The 25733-nt window shown below is 44.3% G+C and overlaps 2 protein-coding genes across 4 annotated transcripts in view; one reads left to right on the forward strand and one right to left on the reverse strand.

The window, feature by feature from the left end:
- The window catches only part of si:dkeyp-23e4.3 (rho GTPase-activating protein 7), a 70223-nt gene extending 67583 nt beyond the window's left edge, over positions 1 to 2640 (forward strand). For all 3 annotated transcript variants that reach the window (XM_026371142.1, XM_026371143.1, XM_026371144.1), the window contains exon 17: positions 1659 to 2640. In XM_026371142.1, the coding sequence (XP_026226927.1) occupies positions 1659 to 1767 (109 nt within the window). In that variant the 3' untranslated portion in view covers positions 1768 to 2640. The remainder of the gene's footprint in view (positions 1 to 1658) is intronic.
- A 2930-nt stretch (positions 2641 to 5570) lies between these two features.
- Positions 5571 to 25464, reverse strand: rars1 (arginyl-tRNA synthetase 1). The gene is made up of 15 exons (XM_026372688.1): positions 25328 to 25464; positions 23564 to 23698; positions 22992 to 23180; positions 22521 to 22629; positions 21837 to 21937; positions 21578 to 21699; positions 21300 to 21420; positions 20618 to 20747; positions 20270 to 20374; positions 19721 to 19899; positions 18032 to 18141; positions 12072 to 12177; positions 9433 to 9605; positions 8083 to 8330; positions 5571 to 5830 (listed from the first exon to the last, which is right to left on the reverse strand). The coding sequence occupies exons 1-15, from the start codon at positions 25370 to 25372 to the stop codon at positions 5721 to 5723; spliced, it is 1983 nt and encodes a 660-aa protein (XP_026228473.1). The 5' UTR covers positions 25373 to 25464; the 3' UTR covers positions 5571 to 5720.
- Between the last annotated feature and the right edge of the window lie 269 nt (positions 25465 to 25733).

Raw genomic sequence — 25733 nt, forward strand, 5'->3', positions numbered from 1 at the left:
AGGCAGATGGATCCAAAATGTTTAATCTCTAAAAGTGGTGTCACTTGGGAATGTGAACATGCTGGGTCATGAGAAAGAGGGAGGAAAGACAGAGTGTCAGAGTGTGGATAGGAGTACATGGTCACTGTGGGGAGCCGTGTCTCCTGAATTGTTGGACTCAAACAAAGATGGTGACAGGAAATGTCAGAAGGAACTGATTTGCTTCTCCTCGCCTTAATTAGCTTCCATGACTGAGCTTGAGCTAAATGTTTGAGCTGTACCAGGGTGTCTGGGGCTTGTTTGCTGAGACATTAATAAGTGCTTGTTAGCTTTCAAGACAAGACATGAGATTCCCAACATCACAGTCCATGGGGCTTTTTACAGTACAGGCCTGTTTGCAGTGAATAACTTGAGTTGAGATGAGAAAGTCAAGTAGCTTTGATGAAACTCTGAACACTGCTGTGGATCTGTTCTACATGTAGTTAGTTTACTGACCTGTCTCCTGAAAGATGTTCTGTGTTCTCTGTAGACACTGATCAGCCCCGACATTCACTCCACCATACGGTTTGATCTTGTGGTAGACATGGCTCAGCATGGGCAGCTGTGTAGCCCAGAGTTCTGACACACAGTCAACCTGCTCACTTGTCCCCAGCACAGCGTCCCAACAGACCGGTTGACAATGGAAGTCAGGGAGTTGATCAAAGGCTCTGCACTTCAGCTTGGGCACACAGGTTTTTGGATTCCTGAGTGTGGCGTCTTGTTCCTGGACGTGGTCAGTGAGCCAGGAGGCAGTAGCTGCTGTTCAGGTAGGGCCTAGAAGACAAGGCACAGGAAGTGTCTGGACAAGTGGGAAAGGTAGTGCAGACTCTAAATCAGTGGCTGTGTCAAGGGTGGAGAGGAGCTGTGATGGAGGTAGGGTAGCAGAAACAGAGTTAATACTCCATCTTATCTCAATTCAATCGTTCAGGTCTACATCCCCTCCCGTCCACTGCGCTCAACCAGGGAACGTCGTCTGGTGGTACCAGCACCACACAGTCGACACCAAGGAAAACTGTTCAGCTCAGTGATCCCACGATGGTGGAATGAGCTGCCTATCTCTGCACGCTCAGCCACCTCACTTGCAATCTTTAAAAAACTGCTGAAAACAGAACTCTTCTGCATCTTCCTTTGCACTTAAAAAAAAAAAACATCTAACATCTCTTCAAACAGAAACACTTTTTCAATAGCACTTTGCTTTGATGTTGTTTCTTCTTGACTTAGATTTTGTTTGCTTGCCTTGTTCCTCACTAAATGTAAACAGAGAAGACAACAGTTCAGGAGTGGTAGTCCTGAGGTTGTAGCTAATGGAGTAGGGAGCGGGTCCTTACCGGTGGATACTCACTTACTTGCTTGGTGGATTTGCGCAGGTTGACTCGCAGGTCTTTGTACAATGACAATAAAGCTTTATCTTATCTTATCTTATCCAAGTCGGTCTTCATACAAGGAGGGCTGACGCTCCAGCCAACAAAGGCCCAGTGATTACTAGACTCGAACTAGCTGCTCCATCAATCATCTACTCCAGCAGGAAAGCTGCACCCTCACATCCACACACTAGAGCTACAGCTGCAGTCAGCCGACTCCTCTGACAACATCACTTACTTGTCAGTGTCCTACTCTGACACTTGTGTCTTCTCTTTCAGGGATCGCTCGCAGGACTGGCACAACACAGTGAGTGGACATCTTCTGGCCTCCAGTCTGTTGGCCATCAGGGACTCCTTCAGACCAGACTACAGGGAGACAAAGATATGACTCTGACGACCTGTGATGATTGACAGATCGCGCTGCTATCTGGAGCGCTCACCTACGACACCTACTCGGGGTGACCTGTCTATTCTCGTTGTAGGACAACAGCAGGCTGGAACTCCAGCAGGATGTTCTTCAAGTTTGACTAGTGACACCTGAGGCTCTGAGCACAGCAGCCAGGTAAAGGTGACCCCTGCTCCCTCCTGAATCCACCTGCTCCTCACAATACAAACTGTGGCCAGCTTTGAAGAATCTTCATGGGAGGCCTGAGGACAAAAAAGCAGAGATGGAGAAAGTGGACAGCAGTGTAGAAAGTCTTTCCTGTAGCCACACACAGGAAACACGTGGCAGCTGCCAGGACAAAGACAGGAAACGGACTTTGAGGCACCGGAAAGACAGACGAGACGAGGACAGAAGTCCTGACAACAAAGCAGCCACTGAATGACCGCCTGAAGCTGTGATGACAGGACCAGAGAGGACTGCAGAGACACACTTTGGTCCTTGACACGTGGCCGATCCAGCTGGAGGAGCGGCACCCAGCATGAACCGACTCTTTACATCTCACTTGTTTGCTTTGACAATTCAACCTGTTCAGCAGCAGGACACTAAGACATCTACCTCTCCACTGTGAACTGAGGTCTTTGTGCACTGTAACAGACTACCCCACCCCACCACACTACACCACTCCCTGCTTGTACAGGCCTATTTGATGTGGCACCTGAGTGTTGCTGCTGTGAAGCAGAGAACTGTTCGTATGTCAAACATCAGATTATGTAACTGTATGTTTAGAACAAGCTTCTTATAACCACAGATTTAATTTGGAGCTTTGCTCAAATCTTGTTTGTGTGAAAACAAATCATTAAAATGTTTCTCTCTCGACCTGTTTACTATTGCTCTTCCTCCTCTCTGTGACGTCTCTAAGTGCCAAACAGATTACAGACTAATTTCAGAAGAAGAGGGGGGACACAGCTGAGACGAGCTGTCACACTGTGCCACTGGAGCACAGGACATTAATAAGCCTGCAGACCTCCAACAAACCACCACCTCTCACCTCTTTCTCTTACTCTTACTCCTCCCGACTGCTGTTCCCCATTTGCATATAGCTTATTTACATATCGTATCGATTCATCTCAGGGATCAGAGACAGTCAAGTTGCTGAGAAACAGTTGGAGCGAGAGACAGAGACCGAGGAACTACATGAGGTAAAATACTTGTGACGAGGACGTCGTGCCCCGGTCGAAACAGGATTTTAAGGAAGACCAATTATTTATGCAAATTACACAGAGCAGAAACACAGCAGTGCCTGTAGGCTAAAATGCCATTAACAGGGGTGAAGGAGAGGTCAAAGGTTACCGTATAGAGTCACACAATCATATCCTTTATATCTATCTACATTAGATGTAGGAGCCTCCGGCGATGCAGAACACACCACTACATCTTTTACCTCAGGTTCTTGGTTTTTGAGTCTGTGTCCAGGGTGATTTCAGGAAGCAGGTTTCTGTGGGGAGACAAAAATTACAAATACTAACAGACCCCCCCCACCCCCACCTGTACTTTATGTTGCTGTTATTATGTTATGTTGGACTTAACAGTCATCAGCTGCATACAGACAGGACTCTGATGCAGTAGCTGTTACTCAGTCTGCTGCCTCCTACTGGACACACGCACTTTAACAGCAAAAGAAAACCGTTTACACGACACATCTGTTGCAGATTTGACAGAAGGAAGGAAACGACGACACTGATGAAACTTGAAGGGAATCAAAGAGCAGGCAACAATATTCTGACTGTTTCACATGCTGACCTTTACACTCTAACATTAACTACAGCTATCAACAGCTTAAAGCTGCATCAAAGCCAGTTCAGCCACTAGGGAGCAACAGTTAGGCTGCTGCCACCGTAGCTCCAGCTGGTTCTTATTTACCTCTTCAGCAAACAGAATAATTGAACCAAGTGTCATTTACATCCACACTGTGACCCTCAACTCACTCTTTTAGCTTCATCGCTGCATATTTGACTCTTTGGCTGCTGAATCGTCCACCGTTCAACAGCAACTGGTCAATAACTGTCTGCTCCGACAAACCATGGTGGACTGACTGGATTGCTGGGAAACAGGTACCATCAAGTTTCCGGTCGACCTAAAAATCAGACATCACTGCTCACCAACTAATCAGCTTTTGAATCCAAATGAATGTTTACAGCTCAGTTCAAATTCCTTTTCCTCTATTTAAGTCACAACCTGCATTCGCTTCCTTTTGGCTTTTTCTTTACATTACTGTTCACTTTAATACTCACATTGAACACAGACGTCACAGGGTGACAGAGGACAAAAGCACAGTTAAAACCTACATCTCCACCTTTAACATTAATTAGAACTCCAAGTCCTAGGACCTATTCTCTACAGATTGAAGGCTTCACCCACCTCTGGGTTTGGCCTCCTCCTGAATGTTAGTTCAGAAGTGTTTTCCTCAGCGAGGGAGGGGGACACCGTCTCCGCAGGCAGCATCTCCAGCCACTGGAGGCCTTCACACGGCCAACCTCCACGTCACCACCCTGCCTCTCTGATCCACTCCGAGACTCGAGAGGAGGAATAAATATAAGCTGAGGGCACTGGGTGATGAGATCCGTAGATCCCACTGAAGCTGAGGACATTATTGCTTCTGCAGGTGCATGGCGGGCTCTCTCTCCTCCAGGAACGACTGTCAAAACACCTTTAACACAGTCCTTCGACAGCAGCTCAGAATAAACACACTTACACACAGCCTGTGAAAGCTTAATAAATATTTCATGACACTGCAGTGGGAATTACTGCGTGAGAAGGCAGGACGTACAGGATGATGGCATTTCATAAGTTTCAGAGAGGAGTTGCAGACGCACAGCTTAACGTACACACACATCTGTGGACGTGCACAACGTCCTAGGGCGTAGACGCAGACTGAACAATTACTGGTTTTCAGGCTGCCTCGGAGTGTGTAATGTATAATTAACCTAGTCAAATGGGTTTGTTGGTTCACAAAGACGACGACGCCTGCTCCAACAAGCAGCTCGAGTCTAAACAAATCTGAGATGTAAAATTTGACGCCTGTGTGTAAACTTCGTATGGGATTCAAGTATCATCAACTTCTTCTAACCCCAGAAGTTGTTTGGAGAAAGTGAAACAATCCCGGTGAACGCTGCTGCAGCATGTGTTGCTTCATCATTCACCTCAGTAAAAGCAATTTCTAGGCACAGTGGGGGGCAGTAGCAGAGGCAGAGAAACACAGTCTGTAGAGGACTTTCCAAAAGTCTGGACATGGTCCAAAAAAATGGAAAGCTTCCCAAACACAACGCGTCCTTGAGACAATAAGCAGCTTCTAACTGACTCAGACAGAGGCCACGCTGGAAAGAGGAGCCATGTTTCAGTCCTTATTGTTCTTCTCCAAGGTCCGGCCTGTAGATCCAGTCCCGAGGACTCGTCCGTGACTGACTGTTGCAGGTAAAGCACCGTGCTGAGCGCCACTTTCTACAGCAAATCCCAATAACACAAACACACGACCGGTTAGGTGGTGGCTCTGTGATGCTCTGGTGAGGCTCCACGGACTGATGATGCCTCCCTCAAACACCACATTTCATTTCTAGCCCTGTACCCTGTAAAGCAGTCTTAATACAAACCTGCAGAATACTGACGATTCTGTTTCTCCTGAGCCCAGGACCAGCCCCTCAGGGTCCACGTGCAGCTCACTGATCAGGTTTAAATGAGTCGTTTTACAGCAACAGGAAGAAATCAGGCTTTAAATGTCCACACTTTCAAATGACTGACAGCAGACGGGGTGATTTTTGGTTTACATGGTTCTTTAATAAAAAAGATCCTTCACATGAGATGTTAACTGAATGGAACGGTTTTTCCTCCCAGGGTGGATTAATTACTCTGAAAGTTTAGGCGATTTTTAACTTTACAGTTTTACCGTCACCTTGATCCCATCACATCCTCTGGACGGGGGTGATTCCCAGGATGTCAAAACCTTTGGCCATGATGGCTGCCGTGGCTTCGCAGAGCAGCATTCTCCACATGTTCACCTTTACCACCTCACCTGGAAACACAACGCAGAGAAAACTGACTGATACATTGACCGAAGTACTTAAACTTTTCATTTGGCTCGAAATTGGACTTTTAATGTGAAGAGAAGCAGAGTGAGGCTCTCCCTCCCATCAGAACAGCGCTGATCTCTGTTTGACTGCTGAGTTTTGCAGCTTACTTGTTTCTGTAAGTTTTATAAAAGTCCAACATTTGAAGGACTAAAAACACTTTCTGAGAGACGAATTAACATTTGGTGGCAGGTACTCTTTCTTTGGAACCTTGACTCGTCAGATTGTCTCATTGAATCATCAGTTCAAGGTCAAATGATCCAAAATGTCAGTAAAAGAGCAAAAACTGAACATTTGCATTTAAGTGACGAATGTGGCTTCTTCTGTCCTCAGCTAAAAACAAACCACCGCAGTGAGACGGGGACCAACTCTGTATGTGTAATCCAGCAGCAGACATCACAACAATCGGTGCTGATGATGGATCAACGCCAGGAGGCATCTGAAGTCCCGATTGACCCCAGTGCATGCTGCGTGTTAGCTGAACGTGAGCTAAAGTAGCATGAGATCTGTAGTCAGATGAAGCCGTGCTGACTACAGAGGGTGTTAGAGGATTTATCAAGTCGTTTGGTTTCCACTTTACCAAATACACAATATCTGTTTTAAATTAGTATTAAGTTTTACTCCACTTGTAAGTTCATAAAATGGATCCAATTCAAAAGGAGAAACAGAGGTCTGACTCGGATTCCATCATGTCACATTGATTTTAGCTTCTAGTTAAACTTGGATTTGTGTTAATAATTTAAGTTCATCGTGGTTCAGTACTGAGATCAATTAGGTTTAAAACATCTGTGAGATTTTGGAGGATAAGGCTGTAGATTTGAGCGTCTGCTGTGCTTCCTGTAAACGTGGAGGAAAAACTGAAAGGATTCTCTGAGGACTGACGATGTAGCTGATTGGAAACAGTGTTCTGATTCTAAAGAATAAAACATGACCAGTGGTTCTGTGCGTGGAGGGAGAGTCAAACAAGAAGATGACGACAGAGGAACCTGAAAGACGTAACGAGGCTGGAGAGACGTCGACCAGCAAAAGGTCAGAGGGCATGTGTAATGACGCACCGACACCGCAGCATCAAATCAAAGTCAATGAGCTGGAAAAACCGGGATCTGTGTCCACAACATCCGTGACCGTCCATCCCATCCGGCCACATTACCACACGACGCAGACGAGAGGCAGAAAGGGAATTAGACAGGCGACGGCGTGAATTTCTGATTTACACAAACAACAGGCTCCGAGAGAACGAACACAACTGGACTCCATATTAACTGGACTCCATATTAACTTAAAAGACTTTAACTGTTATACTGGACTGCTGCCTACACAGCATGTAATCACCCATATGAGGATGGGTTCCCTGTTGAGTCTGGTTCCTCTCAAGGTTTCTTCCTGTTGCCTTCTCAGGGAGTTTTTCTTGCCACTGTCGCCCTCGGCTTGCTCATCAGGGACAATCTGATTATTATGACTCATACACATACACTGTTCATGTACTGTTCTTTGGTTGTGTAAAGCTGCTTTGTGACAATGTCAATTGTAAAAAGCGCTCTACAAATAAAATTGAATTGAATTGAATTGACACAAGCCAAGCAGAGGTTTAAGGTGTGATATGATGGATCTTTAGACTCAGGGGCCGTAGTTAACTCACACCAGCAGCCTGCTCTCTGCAGACACACCAGCAGGCACTGCATGCGCTGGCTGGTTTTTCAACTTGTCCTCGACTGGTTCCTTTTTTTCTCACCTGCTCCTGTTTTACTTTTCTGTTGAACTGATCAGAACTACTACTACTACAATCCATTAAAACGCTAAACGCTGCTGCAGGACATGAGCTTTTTTTGATAAATACAGATTCAGCTCAGATCGAGTGATTTCTTCACTACACAGCACATTTACTGAAAACACTAATCCACAATTCTCCATCTTCAATCTTCTCTAAACAGAGAGCAGTGCATTGTGGGATTGTTAGTAGTACCTGTCAGGTACACCTACACTACACTGTAGTAACCTTGAAATGATCCAAACCCTTCCATGCACAGACTGTGCACCTTTCAGTGTCTTTAAAAGTCCCACCCTCTTCAATAACAGGTTCTCCTCCAGCACCAGGTTTATTTATGACGAAGGTTAACGAGAACACGAGCGGGTGCGACGCCACAGTTCTGACTGAGAGATTATATGTAGATTTACACACGGATGCTGTCCAGCGTACCTGTCTGTCTGTCCTTCTCCACACAGTAGCAGCTGTCGTAGAACTCGGTGAAGGTGGTGGCGAGCTCGTACAGGTAGTCGCAGAGTGTGTGGAGCAGCAGGTCGTCCAGGATCTTCTGCAGGATCTCTGGGAAGCGCAGGATGCACTTCCCCAGCTTCCACTCCTTCTCGTGGTCCAGGATGACCTCCGTGGTCTCTGCTGCTTTCCTCAGCGTTGCCTCGGCGATGTTAGCCAGACGAGCGATGGACCTACAGGACGTGCGGAACAAAACAGCGTCCAAACAGTTAGGACAGCAAAAACCGCATCAATACAAATCTAGAGTAGAAACAAGTGATGAAACTCCTGTAACCGCAGAAATAGAGCCAAGTGTCGGAATCATCATCATCAGATGGAATCATCTGTTCTAAAAAGATGTCACAGATGTTTCAACGGAGGCAGAGGGACGTTTAATTCTGTTCATATACAAACTCAAGTCGCCCTTTAACTGTGAAAACCTGAGTCAGGAAAAGAAAAGACGTCGTTCATATATTTACAGTTGAGCATCAGTAGAAAGATGAAGCATCTCATCACAAATAATTAACTACTAACTGGGTCCAACTAGAACTAAAGTGAACCTACAGAACAGTTTGAATCGAGGAGCAGCAGCTGCTCCAACATCTCTGTCTTGCTCTTCCTTTCTTCTCTTCTTTGACACTTGAACACCCACAGTGGAGGGGGGGGGGCTCTAGTGAGTGAACACAGGACATCAAATCCCCCCCCCCCCCAATGAAGAACAGAGAACATCAATCTAAGCCGGGCACTCTGCCACCCTCAGTCTAACACCTCCAGAAGAGCTGCAGAGGAGGGGGATCAACGCAGCTCTGCACCCGGGAGACGCACTTCACACAGGGGATAAGGACTCAGGAGAAATTGGGTTTCGCTGACTGGAAATGTCCCAAACACTAATCTGGTGCCACAAGCACAGCAGACTGATCTGATATGGCTAATGAAAGTGTAGTTGGACTGGGGGGAAGTGGTCTGACAGGACGGGGTGGAGGAAGGAGAAGTATCTGAGGGAGTCGTTTTCTACCATCACTATTCAAACCCAACGAAAGCCTCAGCAACCGTCTCCAAACGGGGACCTCAACGACACCAGGACGCTTCTGTATTCACAGCCAGAGAACCCAGTTTTCTGAATAGATGCTGTAATAAATATAGTACAATAGTATTAAATATATAAAATTCAGTTCTAATAAGCTGCTCTGCTGTGTTTTTCACATGCTGCCTGTTACACTGCAACACGCCCACAGTGAGTGTGCCCTTCACTGCTGCCACATATTTATATACACACATTTTCATCAAAGCTCCCACCTGATGCGAGTGAAGGCGTAGAGGAGATATGCTGCCGTGTTGCCCCGGTCGTCCAGCATCTTGTCAAACGAGAAGACGTAGTCGTTGATGCGGTTGTGGGACAGGTCGGCGTATTTGATGCAGCCAAACGCGACGGAGCTCTGGGCTTTAGTCAGCTCCTCTGGGGTCAGGACCTGAAAAAGTTTTCAGCACAGTTTCACTCAATAAATCTGATCTTCGTATCTTTCTTTCATCGTTCTCCCTCAGCGCTCGTTAAGGTATCAAATGTTCTGACTCATCAGCTTGAAACTGTAAAAGCACTCATATGAAGTGAATCCCATTCACTAACCCAAGTGATTAAGACGTATCTGACACCACAGGGAGTGAACAGAGTGACGAGGGGGATTAGAAGAAGAAGAAAGAAAAAAAACTTGAGGAAAGTACACGACGTGACACTAAACCACCAGCAGAACGATGAAGCAGAACAAATTCCAAAAAAACTCCAAGATAAACTAAAATGTGGGACGAGGTGGCGAACATCAGGTATCACAGACAGACAAATCAAACCCGAGTCTACAGAGGTTCGCAGAGGCCGGGTTTGGGCTTTGTTTAACTAGGCATGGTTAGCAGATGGTAGACATGGGCAGCGACCTAGAGAGAGAACAGAGCGCAGGGCCAGAAGGGCCTGCAGGGAAACGAGTTGGCACCAGTTACCCCACAATCTCCTCAGCATTAAAATCACCACAGTTCAACTGGAAGTCACTGACTGTTTACACTGCATCTCATGTTCCACGTGACACCTAATCAGGGCAAGTTTGGCCTTTTTTCATCTGCATCAGAACAGAAAAGTCCATTCTGCCGTACGGTGTGAAGGCAAAACGTCTGCTGCTGACGCCCAGGGATGGAGGAAGAAGCTTGTCAACATATTTTCTGGGTTGAATCTGAATATTAGCTGGAACAACCTGAGCTGAGGAAGTTAAAAATACCTTCTCCCAACACTGAGCTGTGTGTTGCAGTAGGAGGAACACAGCAGCTGACAGAGTCAGAAAATACAACTCAAAGGTTCCCTGGATGAAGAAGGACTGCAGAAGAAGAAGAAGAAGGTGAGAATCTCACAAGCCCAAGGGATTATGAAACATGCTTCAGAAGTTAAATGAATTTCAGTGGAAACTAAACGAACAAGGAGGAAGAAGAAAAGATTCTGGGGGATGTTGACACTCTTTGGTCCAGACTGAATAACTACAGCTACACGACACCGTGGGTACCCAACTGTATAGTTTCCAGTTGCCAGACGTGTAGCATCCCCTTAGTCCTTCTCCACATGCTGAAGAGATTCAAAGTCTGTCACAAAGCGTCTTTTCATATCTGTGATGTTAAGTTGGTTGTAATTTTACTGACACCTATTTGTAGTAGACCTGCTGTGTAGTGTGCTCTCACTAGAGTGACTGTGGAAATCCTAGAGTCACTGTGGTTGGTGGTTTACATTAAATTGCTCAGAGGCCTTTTCAATCTACGCGACACAAGCGAGTGGGACTCACTAAAAAGGTGACACAGTCAGAACCTGGAAGGATCCTGGAAACAAAGAGTTCAAACATCTTGTCAGTGGACGGTACAGTGGACAGCTGAGTGTTAGCAGCTGAGTCAAAGTCATTTCAAAAAAGAGTTTGATGATTTTTCAGAAGAGATACCACAGAACTGAAGCTGAAGTGATGCAGAAATAAAACATCAGCATTGATTCAGGAGGATTTAGAGTCAAACGTTTTGAACAGTTTTCACTCCTCATTATGTCGTTGGTTTGTCCTCTACTATAAATTTCTTCTTCTCCATAAAGAACATTAGGTTTTATGTTTCAGGATGAGACCATCATCTGTAAATGTCGTCTCCTGACGTCAGTAGGACGGACGAACATCAGCAGTCACTTGGACCAAAAGTTCTTCTAATTCTACATTATTTAATATGTGATGAACGGGTGTTAAATCGATCAGTCCGGCCCGTTTCATTTGGAAAATATCCTTTTAATTAAATACAATTTAACCCCTTAACACAGGGTCAGCTTACAGGTTCTACAGAAACCAGATACTTGGTTACTAACAAACGGACAAAAACGAACTTGGTGGACTGAGGAGCACGAGTTCTGTGAATGATCAGCAAAGAATCATGTGAATGTCGTTTTTTTAACCACTAGTTAGACTAGAAAGACAGAAACGCAGCTCAGTCTGACAGAGGGAGCCTCATTACTGAACGCTGAAGGGAAAACACATCCCACACTTGATGTATTTAAACAGACCTCGTATAGGCGAAACAATTCATTGGTTCATTGAGAACATAATCTGCAGGAGGACGAGGATGAAAACAAATGAAAACTTCATGTTCAACACCTGGCTGGTTAGTGTAGTGGTAACATCACTGCCTCCCATGTGGGAGACTGGGGTTCAAATCCTGCCCTGCCTACCCTTGTAACTTGTACTGACTTGTAAGTCGCTTTGGATAAAAGCGTCAGCTAAATGACTTAAATGTAAATGATGTGGAGACAAGTCTCTGGAGATGAAGCCACAGCTTCACCAACACTTTGGCTGAACTGAACCTTTAAACAACACAGTCCAGTCCAGTAGCTCCACATTCAGCTCATCGTTTGTGATATCCAGGCATTTGTTCCTCACCTTGTCTCTCTCCTTGTCTTTCAGTTTGTCCATGGACCTTTTCAGTCCCTCATCCAGCAGGTCCATCAGCCTCACTGTGTCTCCGGACCGGGTCTTAAACTTCTTCCTGAGCGTGAAAAACAACAATTGTGATTTCAGCCACAACATGTTTATGAAGCAATGCAGAGACGTTGTGACTTTTCCAGCATGTACCGAGCTTCCACTTTCTGTCGACGACCATTAACATGACAACAAGCTATTCGATTATTTCCGCTTACCGATGCCTCGGGGTGATACATTTTGTACAATCGAGCAGATCAGATGAGCATTACAATCACAACACGAGCCAAAAATGTAATAACCCCCCTTTCTTCCCTGTTTACTTGCAGCTATAACAGCTCCCTGCGTGGCTGCGTTAAGCTCTTATTGTCTGGATGAGCGATTATGAAAACAGCATGATACATTTCTAATGGAGTTTGGAGTAGTGCAGACATTATGGGGCCAATTTACACCCCCTCAGGTTACGGTGGGGCGTTTAGCAACACTCAGTTATGGCCCCAGTGAAGAGTGATGTCAAACCCTTCCTGTCTGGACCCGGCTCTTTTTATGTGGACGACTGATTAAGAAAAAAACAACAGTGACAGATCGTGTTCAAATGACGGGAATCACTGCTGACTGGAGACGTGGCTCAACAGGACCTGGGTACAGATACAAGTAACTCAACAACACTGGAACTACGAGGAAAAGATGTTTTGTGGCTTTAAATAAAAGAGTGTGAGGAATGACTAAATGTAAAAACAAAATGTTTGTGTGTGTCTATGAGAAGGAGAGGGAAGATAAAAGAAAGAAGAAGAAGAACTGCTGTACTAGGAGGAGGACAGGAAGACAAGAAGAAGAACTACTGTACTAGGAGGAGGACAGGAAGACAAGAAGAAGAAGAACTACTGTACTAGGAGGAGGACAGGAAGACAAGAAGAAGAACTACTGTACTAGGAGGAGGACAGGAAGACAAGAAGAAGAACTACTGTACTAGGAGGAGGACAGGAAGACAAGAAAAAGAAGAAAAACTACTGTACTAGGAGGAGGACAGGAAGACAAGAAGAAGAACTACTGTACTAGGAGGAGGACAGGAAGACAAGAAGAAGAACTACTGTACTAGGAGGAGGACAGGAAGACAAGAAAAAGAAGAACTACTGTACTAGGAGGAGGACAGGAAGACAAGAAGAAGAAGAACTACTGTACTAGGAGGAGGACAGGAAGACAAGAAGAAGAACTACTGTACTAGGAGGAGGACAGGAAGACAAGAAGAAGAACTACTGTACTAGGAGGAGGACAGGAAGACAAGAAAAAGAAGAACTACTGTACTAGGAGGAGGACAGGAAGACAAGAAAAAGAAGAACTACTGTACTAGGAGGAGGACAGGAAGACAAGAAGAAGAAGAACTACTGTACTAGGAGGAGGACAGGAAGACAAGAAGAAGAAGAACTACTGTACTAGGAGGAGGACAGGAAGACAAGAAAAAGAAGAACTACTGTACTAGGAGGAGGACAGGAAGACAAGAAGAAGAAGAACTACTGTACTAGGAGGAGGACAGGAAGACAACAAGAACTACTGTACCAGGAGGAGGACAGGAAGACAAGAAAAAGAAGAACTACTGTACTAGGAGGAGGACAGGAAGACAAGAAGAAGAAGAACTACTGTACTAGGAGGAGGACAGGAAGACAAGAAGAAGAAGAACTACTGTACTAGGAGGAGGACAGGAAGACAAGAAGAAGAAGAACTACTGTACTAGGAGGAGGACAGGAAGACAAGAAAAAGAAGAACTACTGTACTAGGAGGAGGACAGGAAGACAAGAAGAGAAGAACCAACTGTACTAGGAGGAGGACAGGAAGACAAGAAGAAGAAGAACTACTGTACTAGGAGGAGGACAGGAAGACAAGAAAAAGAAGAACTACTGTACTAGGAGGAGGACAGGAAGACAAGAAAAAGAACTACTGTACTAGGAGGAGGACAGGAAGACAAGAAGAAGAAGAACAACTGTACTAGGAGAGGACAGGAAGACAAGAAGAAAGAAGAACTACTGTACTAGGAGGAGGACAGGAAGACAAGAAGAAGAAGAAACTACTGTACTAGGAGGAGGACAGGAAGACAAAGAGAAGAACTACTGTACAGGAGGAGGACAGGAAGACAAGAAAAAGAAGACTACTGTACTAGGAGGAGGACAGGAAGACAAGAAGAAGAACTACTGTACTAGGAGAGACAGGAGACAGAGAGAACTACTGTACTAGGACAGGAGACAGAAGAAGAACTACTGTACTAGGAGGAGGACAGAAGACAAGAAGAAGAAGAACTACTGTACTAGGAGGAGGACAGGAAGACAAGAAGAAGAAGAACTACTGTACTAGAGGAGGACAGGAGACAAGAAGAAGAACTACTGTACTAGGAGGAGGACAGGAAGACAAGAAGAAGAAGAACTACTGTACTAGGAGGAGGACAGGAGACAGAAAAGAAGAAAAACCACTCTACTAGGAGGAGGACAGGAAGACAAGAAGAAGAACTACTGTACTAGGAGGAGGACAGGAAGACAAGAAGAAGAAGAACTACTGTACTAGGAGGAGGACAGGAAGACAAGAAGAAGAAGAACTACTGTACTAGGAGGAGGACAGGAAGACAAGAAAAAGAAGAACTACTGTACTAGGAGGAGGACAGGAAGACAAGAAGAAGAAGAACTACTGTACTAGGAGGAGGACAGGAAGACAAGAAGAAGAACTACTGTACTAGGAGGAGGACAGGAAGACAAGAAGAAGAACTACTGTACTAGGAGGAGGACAGGAAGACAAGAAAAAGAAGAAAAACTACTGTACTAGGAGGAGGACAGGAAGACAAGAAGAAGAACTACTGTACTAGGAGGAGGACAGGAAGACAAGAAGAAGAAGAACCACTGTACTAGGAGGAGGACAGGAAGACAAGAAGAAGAAGAAGAACTACTGTACTAGGAGGAGGACAGGAAGACAAGAAGAACTACTGTACTAGGAGGAGGACAGGAAGACAAGAAGAACTACTGTACTAGGAGGAGGACAGGAAGACAAGAAGAAGAAGAACTACTGTACTAGGAGGAGGACAGGAAGACAAGAAGAAGAAGAAGAACTACTGTACTAGGAGGAGGACAGGAAGACAAGAAGAAGAAGAACTACTGTACTAGGAGGAGGACAGGAAGACAACAAGAACTACTGTACTAGGAGGAGGACAGGAAGACAAGAAGAAGAAGAACTACTGTACTAGGAGGAGGACAGGAAGACAAGAAGAAGAAGAACTACTGTACTAGGAGGAGGACAGGAAGACAAGAAGAAGAAGAACTACTGTACTAGGAGGAGGACAGGAAGACAAGAAGAAGAAGAACTACTGTACTAGGAGGAGGACAGGAAGACAAGAAGAAGAAGAACTACTGTACTAGGAGGAGGACAGGAAGACAAGAAGAAGAAGAACTACTGTACTAGGAGGAGGACAGGAAGACAAGAAGAAGAAGAACTACTGTACTAGGAGGAGGACAGGAAGACAAGAAGAAGAAGAACTACTGTACTAGGAGGAGGACAGGAAGACAAGAAGAAGAAGAACTACTGTACTAGGAGGAGGACAGGAAGACAAGAAAAAGAAGAACTACTGTACTAGGAGGAGGACAGGAAGACAAGAAGAAGAAGAAGAACTACTGTACTAAGAAGAAGAACTACTGTACTAGGAGGAGGACAGGAAGACAAGAAGAAGAAGAACTACTGTACTAGGAGGAGGACAGGAAGACAAGAAAAAGAAGAAAAACTACTGTACTAGGAGGAGGACAGGAAGACAAGAAGAAGAACTACTGTACTAGGAGGAGGACAGGAAGACAAGAAGAAGAAGAACTACTGTACTAGGAGGAGGACAGGAAGACAAGAAGAAGAAGAACTACTGTACTAGGAGGAGGACAGGAAGACAAGAAGAAGAAGAACTACTGTACTAGGAGGAGGACAGGAAGACAAGAAGAAGAAGAACTACTGTACTAGGAGGAGGACAGGAGACAAGAAGAAAACTACTGTACTAGGAGGAGGACAGGAGACAGAAGAGAAGAACTACTGTACTAGGAGGGAGGAGACAAGAGAAGACTACTGTACAAGGAGGAGGATAGGAGAGGAAGAAGAAGAAGACGAACTACTGTACTAGGAGGAGGACAGGAAGGACAAGAAGAAGAAGAACTACTGTACTAGGAGGAGGACCAGGAAGACAAGAAAGAAGAACTACTGTACTAGGAGGAGGACAGGAAGACAGAAGAGAAGAACTACTGTACTAGGAGGAGGACCGGAAGACAAGAAGAAGAAGGAAGAACTAATGTACTAGGAGGAGGACAGGAAGACAAGAAGAAGAAGGACTCACTGTACTAGAGGAGGACAGGAAGACAAGAAGAAGAAGAACTACTGTACTAGGAGGAGGACAGGAAGACAAGAAGAAGAAGAAGAACTACTGTACTAGGAGGAGGACAGGAAGACAAGAAGAAGAAGAACTACTGTACTAGGAGGAGGACAGGAAGACAACAAGAACTACTGTACTAGGAGGAGGACAGGAAGACAAGAAGAAGAAGAACTACTGTACTAGGAGGAGGACAGGAAGACAACAAGAACTACTGTACTAGGAGGAGGACAGGAAGACAAGAAGAAGAAGAACTACTGTACTAGGAGGAGGACAGGAAGACAAGAAGAACTACTGTACTAGGAGGAGGACAGGAAGACAAGAAGAAGAAGAACCAGTGGGAGCAGCGGCTGGAGGAGAAGAAGAAGAAGTGACTTAAATGACATTTCATTTGATCTTTTTCTGTTCAGTGATGGAATAAAGACCATTTTCACTCTAAACACAACTTCTGTGTAATTTGCAGTTTAAAGCCTCAAATCTTACTTTAGTCACTGAAGTTCAAATCAAATCAGTCAGTTAAAGTTTGTATCTCTGTTCATCGTTTCACTCATTAAGATCAGCTCTGAGGCAGCTGGCTGAACATGGGTGTCAAACTCTTACTAATGCTAAACGTCAAACAGTCTTTAAGCGTTTCTCGGACTCGACCTAATGTTGTTGTTGTCCAACTTTTTAATTACCGTTGTCCACCTACAGAGCTGCATTTCACATGCTGAGTAATAACAGCTCTGTGTTCTCGTGTAACTGCCTCAGTACCTCCCACAGCGACTCTGCTTGTGGAGGAGGTGGCGAATCTTCTCATTCCTATTAGTTAAAACTTTACAGTATTCGTTATAATAAAACTAAGAAAACATGAAGACACAGGAGCTCAAATGAGCTTTTTATGTCCAAGTGTTAAGGGAGCTCTATAACATGTATTTACCTTTATTTAGTTACCAGAATAAGATAAAAAAACAAAAGCATAAAATATTCACAAAGATCCTTTGTCTTTTAAAGTACTGTTTACATCCCATTAGCTGGCCTGAAGTGATGTTTTCTGTCTTCAATGACCTTTGTTTGTTCTCCTCTGCAGGTATCCTCCTGTCCAGTGTCTCTGCTGCCTGCTGTTCTTTTCTCTCTTCTTTTTCCACTCACCCCAACCAGTCGAGGCATGTGGCCGCCCACCCTGAGCCTGGTTCTGCTGGAGGTTTCTTCCTCTAAAGGGAGTTTTTCCTCTCCACTGTCTCCTGGTTCTGCTCAGTGGGGTTGTTGGGTTTTCTATATAATTCTGGATACAGTTCTATTTGTAAAGTCTTAAACCCTGTACAGTGCCTTGAGACGACCTCTGTTGTGGTTTGGTGCTATACAAATAGAATTGAACCTGGTTTTAAAATATCGTTTTCACAAATTTGCTCACAGTATTGAGGTCAGAGGTCACGACACGTCAGCAGACAGATTGAAGTCTTACTAGATGTTTCAGAACCACCTGGCTTTGAGAGATCAAAATGTGTTTTCTGCTGTGACACAGGTCACAGACTGAACAGCTCTCTGTGTGTTTGAAACTCACTTGTCTTCCCCCAACACCACTCCGAAGCCGGCATGCTCCACTCGGGTCACCTGAGGGTTGTACCAGCCGATCAGCTGAGCCGCAGCAAACACCACTTGGAAGTGGGTACCCTGAAAACAAGCACACAAATACTTCAGCGCCGTGCAACATACACGCTGTTATATTTCCACATTGAGAGACTTTCAAACTGAATCCAGCTGCGAGTACATTTACATCAGTCTAAACAGAGCTGTGAGCACGTCGGCCATGGAGGATATCAAGTCCTGAGCGTGTGAATTAAGGATGTCCAGGTCCAAATATATCAGCATCTAACTTCTGTCGACTCACAACCAATATCAACATGTAACCTAATAACAGATGACGATGATGATTGATGCATTAATTAGTTGTAACATTAGATCTGATCTTCACCAAAGTCACAGACCTGAACAAACTAGATTTCTTATCTGATAAAACACAAACAGCCACGATCTGTTCGCAGCAGACGTCCTGAGAGTCCGACTGGGCTGAAGAGTTCTGTGAGGAGGAGCGGTCCAAAGTTCCGCAGCCAGAGTGGGAACCTGTTGAGCTATATTATCTGTATATATCGCTCTGTGTTCAATAGAGACACTTTCACACCAATATCCTTGAAATGATCCTCTCAAGTACTTGAAAACATACATTAGATGTTTAAAGTACCTGAAGTGCAGCTTTCAGCGTGTTAAGCACAACTCCAGGGGTTGAAGTAAACTCATTTTAAAAGTGTATAAAACACACTTCCAGAAAACATATTTGGCTTCTGCATTTTATTTCGCAGTCTGAACCAGTTGTTCACTCAGAACCAGCCATCAGCCATTAAACTAAGAAGAGTCCAAATGTTTGTGTGTATCCATCCAGTCGATGTGGAGACGCTGGTTCTCTGAGGGAAGCTGCGACACGTTGTCTTCTTGTGTCCTGCTGCAGCACTTTTAAGATGCTGTCACCGTGGTAACGCTTTCGACAGGTCGCCTTGTATTTACTGCTCCCGGTAAATGAAGATTCCTCAGATGACGGCTTTTAGTTTCAGTCAGACTGCAGACACGGAGCCCAGCCCTCTCTCCTGTTAAGCATGATGTCTGTCTTCATAATAACCCACATAACACTTTAGAGCCCAGCCTGCTGTCTGCGCCACAGACCACGACTTCAAGTTTCTAGCCTCTAACTTGTGTCAGAAGCACGAGTGAAGATTTTTAAAGAGGTTAATTGTAGTTATTAATTCTAAGTATTAGCCTGGATGTGGAAAGTACATCTCTCAAGTAAAAAATAAGACACTGAAGGATTCTTGTTCCATTTTATCTGCAAAGGAGGGCTTATGTCTCCAGGAAATCAGACGATGATGCATCTGAACTCGTATTAGATCAAATTTGATGTTTTTCTAGAGGGAAAGAACGTTGTGCCTGTGCGTGAATGTATTTTAACATGTTATTCCCCAAACAGCATAGGGCTGCTGTGCTGTTTATCCTCTGTGCTGCCACAGTCCAAAGTTAGTTAAAGAAAATCTGCATTTAAAGCAGAGTTTTCCCTCCTCATGGCTGAAAGAAGAGAAGAAAAGTTTCTGCTTCTTCGTATTGTGCAGAACAGTAAAACCTATTAAACTTAAAACGGAACTTTTAACGGGCAGGTTCCCCCTTCCTTTTTTTGTAGTCCTATCTCAACTCCCTCTCCACCCACCTGTCCACTGTCCGTGACATAGATGATGATGTCGGCTTTCTCATCAAAGATTCTCTGACGCAGGGCTGCAAGGTCCGACGTGTCGTAGGTGTATCCTCCGTCCGACTTGACGATGGTGAGGGGGATGGGCTGACCCGGAACAAAGACGATCTTACGGCCCTCGTCTATCTCTACCAGGCCTGAGAGGAGAGATGTAAGAATTATAGAAGAGGAGGAAGTTGCTGAGGGAGGAGGAGGAAATGATAAAAACAATATGGTTATAAGAGGGAGAAGCGGATAACGAGGGAGCGACAGGAGGAGATAATGAGCGAAACTGAGAATGAAGAACAGTACAGAAAAGACCAGAGAGTAAAAATGGAATTAGACAACCCACAAAAGAAAGTGGGAAAATCTGGAGGACTTTTATGAGGCCTGATTGCCCCCCAGTGCTCACATCACTGAACTGCAGACTTCAGAAAGTTCAGCTGTATAACTTCAGTGGGAGAAGAGAGTCCTGTAACAATGAGCTCCCAGTTTCCCCCTGTGACCTTTGACCTGCTGCTCACTGACCTTTCTCCTCAAACTCCTTGACCACCTCCGTCATCTTGTCCTGATAGTACGACTCTCCTCTCTCGATGATCTGGATGTCCAAGCAGTTGTACACCTTCTGAAACTCTGAGACACACAAAACGATATTATTTAGAATTATATGGATTTATGTTATTTTTTATTTTTACTTCGTTTCTTGGCTCCTCTTGTTACTGTGAGAGGATGTTGGACGTTCAACCCAATTTTAAAAGGATCCAGACTGAACTGTTCAGTATGTAAATTCCATTCTGGGCTGTTTTTTTCTTTCTTGCTTTTCTTTTTCCTAACTGAACAGGGTTCTGCTCATCAGTTATTATTTTGAACAGCTACCTCTCCTGGACACGTCACAGATGAGGTTCCAGCCTTTGATGAAGTCAGGTTCTTTGCTCTGCAGCTTGACAACACACTGGTACGCTCGTTTCTTAAAGTCTTCCTCCTCGTCGAAGCGCTTCTTTGACTCCTGATGGAGGACGAGGAGCAGAAATGAGAGGGAGAAAAGACAGTAGAGACGACCAGCTCCATTTCAAAACTGGGAAATGCTGCTGATAAATGCAACAAGCTTCAGGATCTGAGAGTCATGGAAAGAACAAAACAGATGATTTAAGTTTTTCATTTTAATCTACTTGCTGGTTGTTGCCAGTATGATTATGTCTTCTAATTTCTTCTAGCTACACATATTTTTCTCCGTGACTTCAGACATTTACTGGGGTTTGCACCACACGATCCCGGCTCGACTCACCTCGCCTTTTGTTACTTTTGCATTGGGCTCAAGTTGTGAACAGGACCTGTTTCTTTTTTGTGTGTTCTTACCTCCATTGAGGTTCTGATCGAGCAGAGGTGAGACCAGAAAGTGAAGTGAAAACCCTGCAGAGGACTAACACAACCCCCGCTGGGCTGAGTTCAGTCTGTGACAGCGGCAAGTCGAGCACCGAAAGAAAGTTCTCTAACCGAGTCGGACCGAGCCGACACCATGTGGTGGAAAAAAGACAAGAAAGACGGAGAATCTACTGACTTTGTAGAAGGCCTGCAGGTCTCTGATCGGTGGGGAGATGGTCAGATAATCTGGAAATTTATCCTGCAGGTGGGCGATCAGCATCCCGAACTGGGTGCCCCAGTCTCCCACATGGTTCAACCTGCGAATGTTAAGAAGCAGAGTGTGAACTGTAGCACGGACCGTCTGCGACCTCGGCGTGATGAACGTTACAGCCTCACCTGAACACCGGTGTGGTCTTATTTAATGAGTGTGTGTTCAGCTGGGGGGGCATACATGAGCTTAGCACCTGATCTGACCTGAGAACGTCGTAGCCCAGGAACTCAAACAGCCGACACATGCTGTCGCCGATGATGGTGGAACGCAGGTGACCCACGTGCATCTCTTTGGCAATGTTGGGAGAGGAGAAATCCACCACCACCTGAGCATTGGCACAACACATTCACAGATCAGCAGTTGGGATTTCAACTCCCTTTCTACATTTCAACAGCTAATTCCACTCTCACTAATTAACGTCAATAAAAGTATCTGCGTCTGGTTTCATGCGGAGTGATAAACCTTCTTCCTGGAAGCCAGTGGGGGGGGCTGTACACCGTTAATCAGCAAGTTACTCAACAGCTTGGACACAAACGTCCTCTTCAGGTGGATGTTGATGAACCCTAAAGACATAGGAGCAGACGATGAGAAGCTGGACACAGAAAAACGCCACATTCTCTGTTTAGGTTTATTGTCCTGTTTTGTCACCTTCTGCCGATTTTTTGTCTTTGTGGTTATTGTGTATCTTTTACTCTCTGTCACTTGCACAACAGCTATTGTCAGTTCATGCAGCGTCTGTGACTGAAGGACAAATATTACAAAATAGTTTAACATCTAGTTTAACTTGCTCTGATCCGTTCACCAACAGGACGTTCCAGAAGTTATACTACTTCAGATGAGAACTGCTGCATCAGATCCGCTCTGATCTCAAATACTGCTGCTGACACTAAATATTAACCTAACTCTTTAGCGCAGTAAACCAGTTTCACTAATATGTTCTAACGTCATTTGGGTCTAAATGTGACATAACTGGAGAATAAAAGTAAATAAATTAAACTATTACTTTGTAATAGTGCATCATCCCTGTTTCTGACCACTGTCTACGTATGTAGACACTGTCTACGTATGTAGACAGTAACAAGATAATGACTTTGAAATCTATCTAAAGAAAAGGTACGTTCACTGGCAGATGTTTTGCAGCTGTACCTGGTCCTGCGATTTCAGTTTTCTCAATGAGTTCGTTGTCTGAAAGGTTCTGGATGATCTTCTCTGCGATTTCTCTCGGGTTGACTTTGATGCCTTTTGCTTTCAGCATCTGCAAATCGACAAAAGTCAGAGACAGTTTGGCTTAAAACAAGCAGATATAAAACATGCGTACGTCCCACTTCTCATCCTGGAAAGAAACTTTCATCTAACTACACTGAACCTTCACAAGCACCAAATGCTGCAGTGTTAGGAAGAAAAGTCACTTTTAAACTATTTAATTACTGTATGTTTAATATTTAATAAAGAGGAAATTTAATGAAAGCTTTAGGTCCTACACTACAGGTTTGTTAACTGGACAGTCTGAAGTTTAATCTAAAGACTTAAACTATGTCAGGATCTGTCGACTTAATTAAATAAAGAACGAAGAAATGAAGATTCATTTTTCAGAATACACAGATAAGTTAGTCTAACCTGGGCCATGGCCATAGCGCTGTTGCACTGGTAGTCCCCAAACTTGGCCTGCTGGTTGGGCGTGACGGCCAGTGGAGGATTGTCCAGTTCAGGACAAGAAGCCCGAATGGCCTCCCCGAACACCTCCTGAAGCCGCTGGTTGATGTTCATCATGGATTTGCTGCAGTCAGTGTCGTCCTCTTGCAGACTCTGAGGACACAACACCTCAGATTCAGTGTGACAGATTTAGGAAAGAAGTCTCTATTCGGTAACGTGATGTGATCTACAGTGGTTTTGTCCTTTCAATGAACAGGTAGACGGTGGTCTTCACAAAACCGTGCATAGCATAGTTGTACTTTATTACCATATTATCTCATGTAATCTTTATATAAACACATAACTTGGACAAGAAGAGAGGTAATCTAAAATACTAAGAGAGAACGGAGTTCAAATTTAGAACTTTACTCATCGTTGATCTCCGATTTCTCTAAACAGCCACAGCTCCAGATCAATAAGCAGCAAATCGAAATGCTGAGTTGTTCCTTTAGCTGCGGCAGAGAGCGCCCCCTGCAGCATTCTGCAGCTTCACTCACCCTCTTGAGAATATTGAGGCGGTATTTTAGCTTGGCGTTTTCCTCCCGCAGCTCATCCAGACGCGGAGTAGGACTCAGGGTCTGTGGGTTCTTTAGACTCTCAATCTCAGCAGAGAGACTCTGGATCTCGTGCTCCTGAAAAAAAAAAAATTGTTACCTTTAACCTTCTTAATGTGAGATAAATCCAGTATTATGAATGTTAAAGTCTATGCATGATGGAAGCTTGATGTTAATAATGAATATCACAAGGCCTAATATGGAGCCCTGTGGCCCACCTCAGGACACCTCAACTTATTTAATTTTAACATCATATGACTCCAATCAGGGTTGTTTCAAGTGAGAATCAGGTGAATCGGTGCATCGCAAAAACAACTGATGTTGATTCTTCTGCTCATCAACATAGTCGACAGTTACGGAAGCAGGAGAGGCTGTGACAAACAACCACACAAGATCACAAGATGATCCAAAACACCCAGCTCTCATTACTGCATACTTGGCATCAAGCTTTGAACTCACTGAGGCTCTGCAGGTAACTCACAGTGTCTATTAATAAAATTACCTGAATTAGTCACTCAGCAATACAGCAGAATGTAGCTTCTTATCAGAAACACAACGAAATAAATACTTACTTAGCTATATAATCTGATAAGGAAGTAGGTCATACAGGTGTTGAGTAAAGCAAAGAGAAACCAAAAGTAGTTATGTCTTTGTCAGTATATGACGCAGAAAACATTTAAATGACAAAGTGACTACAAGATAAACTCGATGACTTTCATGTAAACTTTAAAAGCTCTAAACCCTCAGATGTTTATGGTGCATCACATATGTTTATTTATTTTGTAGTTTGACAAAGAAAACAGAAGTTATAATTACAAGGAACATTTTTAATCCACTCACGAATGTAATCAATTTATCTGATGACATAAATATCAGCATGTGTGTTACTGGTGAAGATGAACGAAAGAAGGTGTCACAGAAGAAATTAAATTGTTTCAGGTTCGCACGAATAAAAAAGAAGCCCTCAAGGGGGACAATCCCTTTAGCTCTAAAACTCTAATCATCATCACATCATTGTGCAATACGAGAACATCATCACTGCAAAGTTTCATTCTGATAAAGTGAAGCAGAACAAAATTATAGAGGATTACCACGAACAGTTGGTGTAGTTTTGGCACACTGTGGCACAATCTCTTAGGACCATGAGTGCCATTTAAATGTGTTAATGTACAAACTATGTGAACACAACCAACAGTTCCTCTCTGTTGCAGCCTTACACTTGTATCTAAAGTCATAGTATCTATAACACAGCGCTCCATTCACATATATGCGTATTTTATAATAACTTGACTTTCGATAAAGCCGCACATCTTACACTGTACTTTTTCTCACATTGCACAAATCCATACGTTGTTCTTGTTAGTTCGGCACCATCACTGTATAGGAGGCAACAAAACACCGCTCTGAATTCATAGAATAATTCCTGCTAGCCATCACCGATCATGTACTGTAACCCAAGTGTGCTCCGACGTACCGGTACAAAACTTTACAAAACAACAGTAACAGCCTCCTCTAAAAATACTATTTATGTCATGTTATAGCTCAGCCAGCTACGTGTTCTAATTGATGCGGAGAAATAATCTCGATGGACAGTTTGTTTAGAAGAGTTTACTTTTTGCTAGTGTCGCTCACCGGCTGACACCGGTGGTCACACTTTCAGCTTTCTAGCTAAGTAGCAGCTCGTGTCCCACTGACGTGGGGCCTGACCTGTTGCTGCAGCCGGGCTGTGTACTCAGTGACAGGGTCTCCCATCTCAGCGAAGTCCGGAGAGAAGCTGTTTGAAGGAACCGTTCACGAATCTCGTGGCTGTAGCAACAAACTCAGCGAACAGGAAGTGGTTGACAACTTCCGAATGTACTTCCGCTTCTTCTTCTTCTGTGTTTAATGACAGGTCGTTAACGACTCAGCGCCCCCTCGTGTTTGGCAGCGTCATAACTTTAAATCGCCTCAAACTGTTCGAGGTATTTTTACTTTATTTCTATTTTCTGTAACTCCATACTTCACAACAGTTTTTATAAGTAATACAGTATGAAACTTAAATGAAATATAATTCTCAACATATTGGAAAGTCAGATTCTAATTAGTACATCAGGTAGAAATGCCTTAAAAATGT

This window comes from Anabas testudineus, chromosome 14 (assembly GCF_900324465.2).
Source record: "Anabas testudineus chromosome 14, fAnaTes1.2, whole genome shotgun sequence".
NCBI classification, from domain to species: Eukaryota; Metazoa; Chordata; class Actinopteri; order Anabantiformes; family Anabantidae; genus Anabas; species Anabas testudineus.

Coding starts and splice junctions, on each gene's coding strand:
- rars1 (XM_026372688.1), bottom strand. CDS start 25,372: ATGGGAGACCCTGTCACTGAGTACACAGCCCGGCTGCAGCAACAG. Junction 12,178..18,031: donor GTGGTGTTGGGGGAAGACAA/GTGAGTTTCAAA, acceptor TTTCACGCTCAG/GAAGAAGTTTAAGACCCGGT. Junction 9,606..12,071: donor AAGACAAGGAGAGAGACAAG/GTGAGGAACAAA, acceptor AAACTTTTTCAG/GTCCTGACCCCAGAGGAGCT.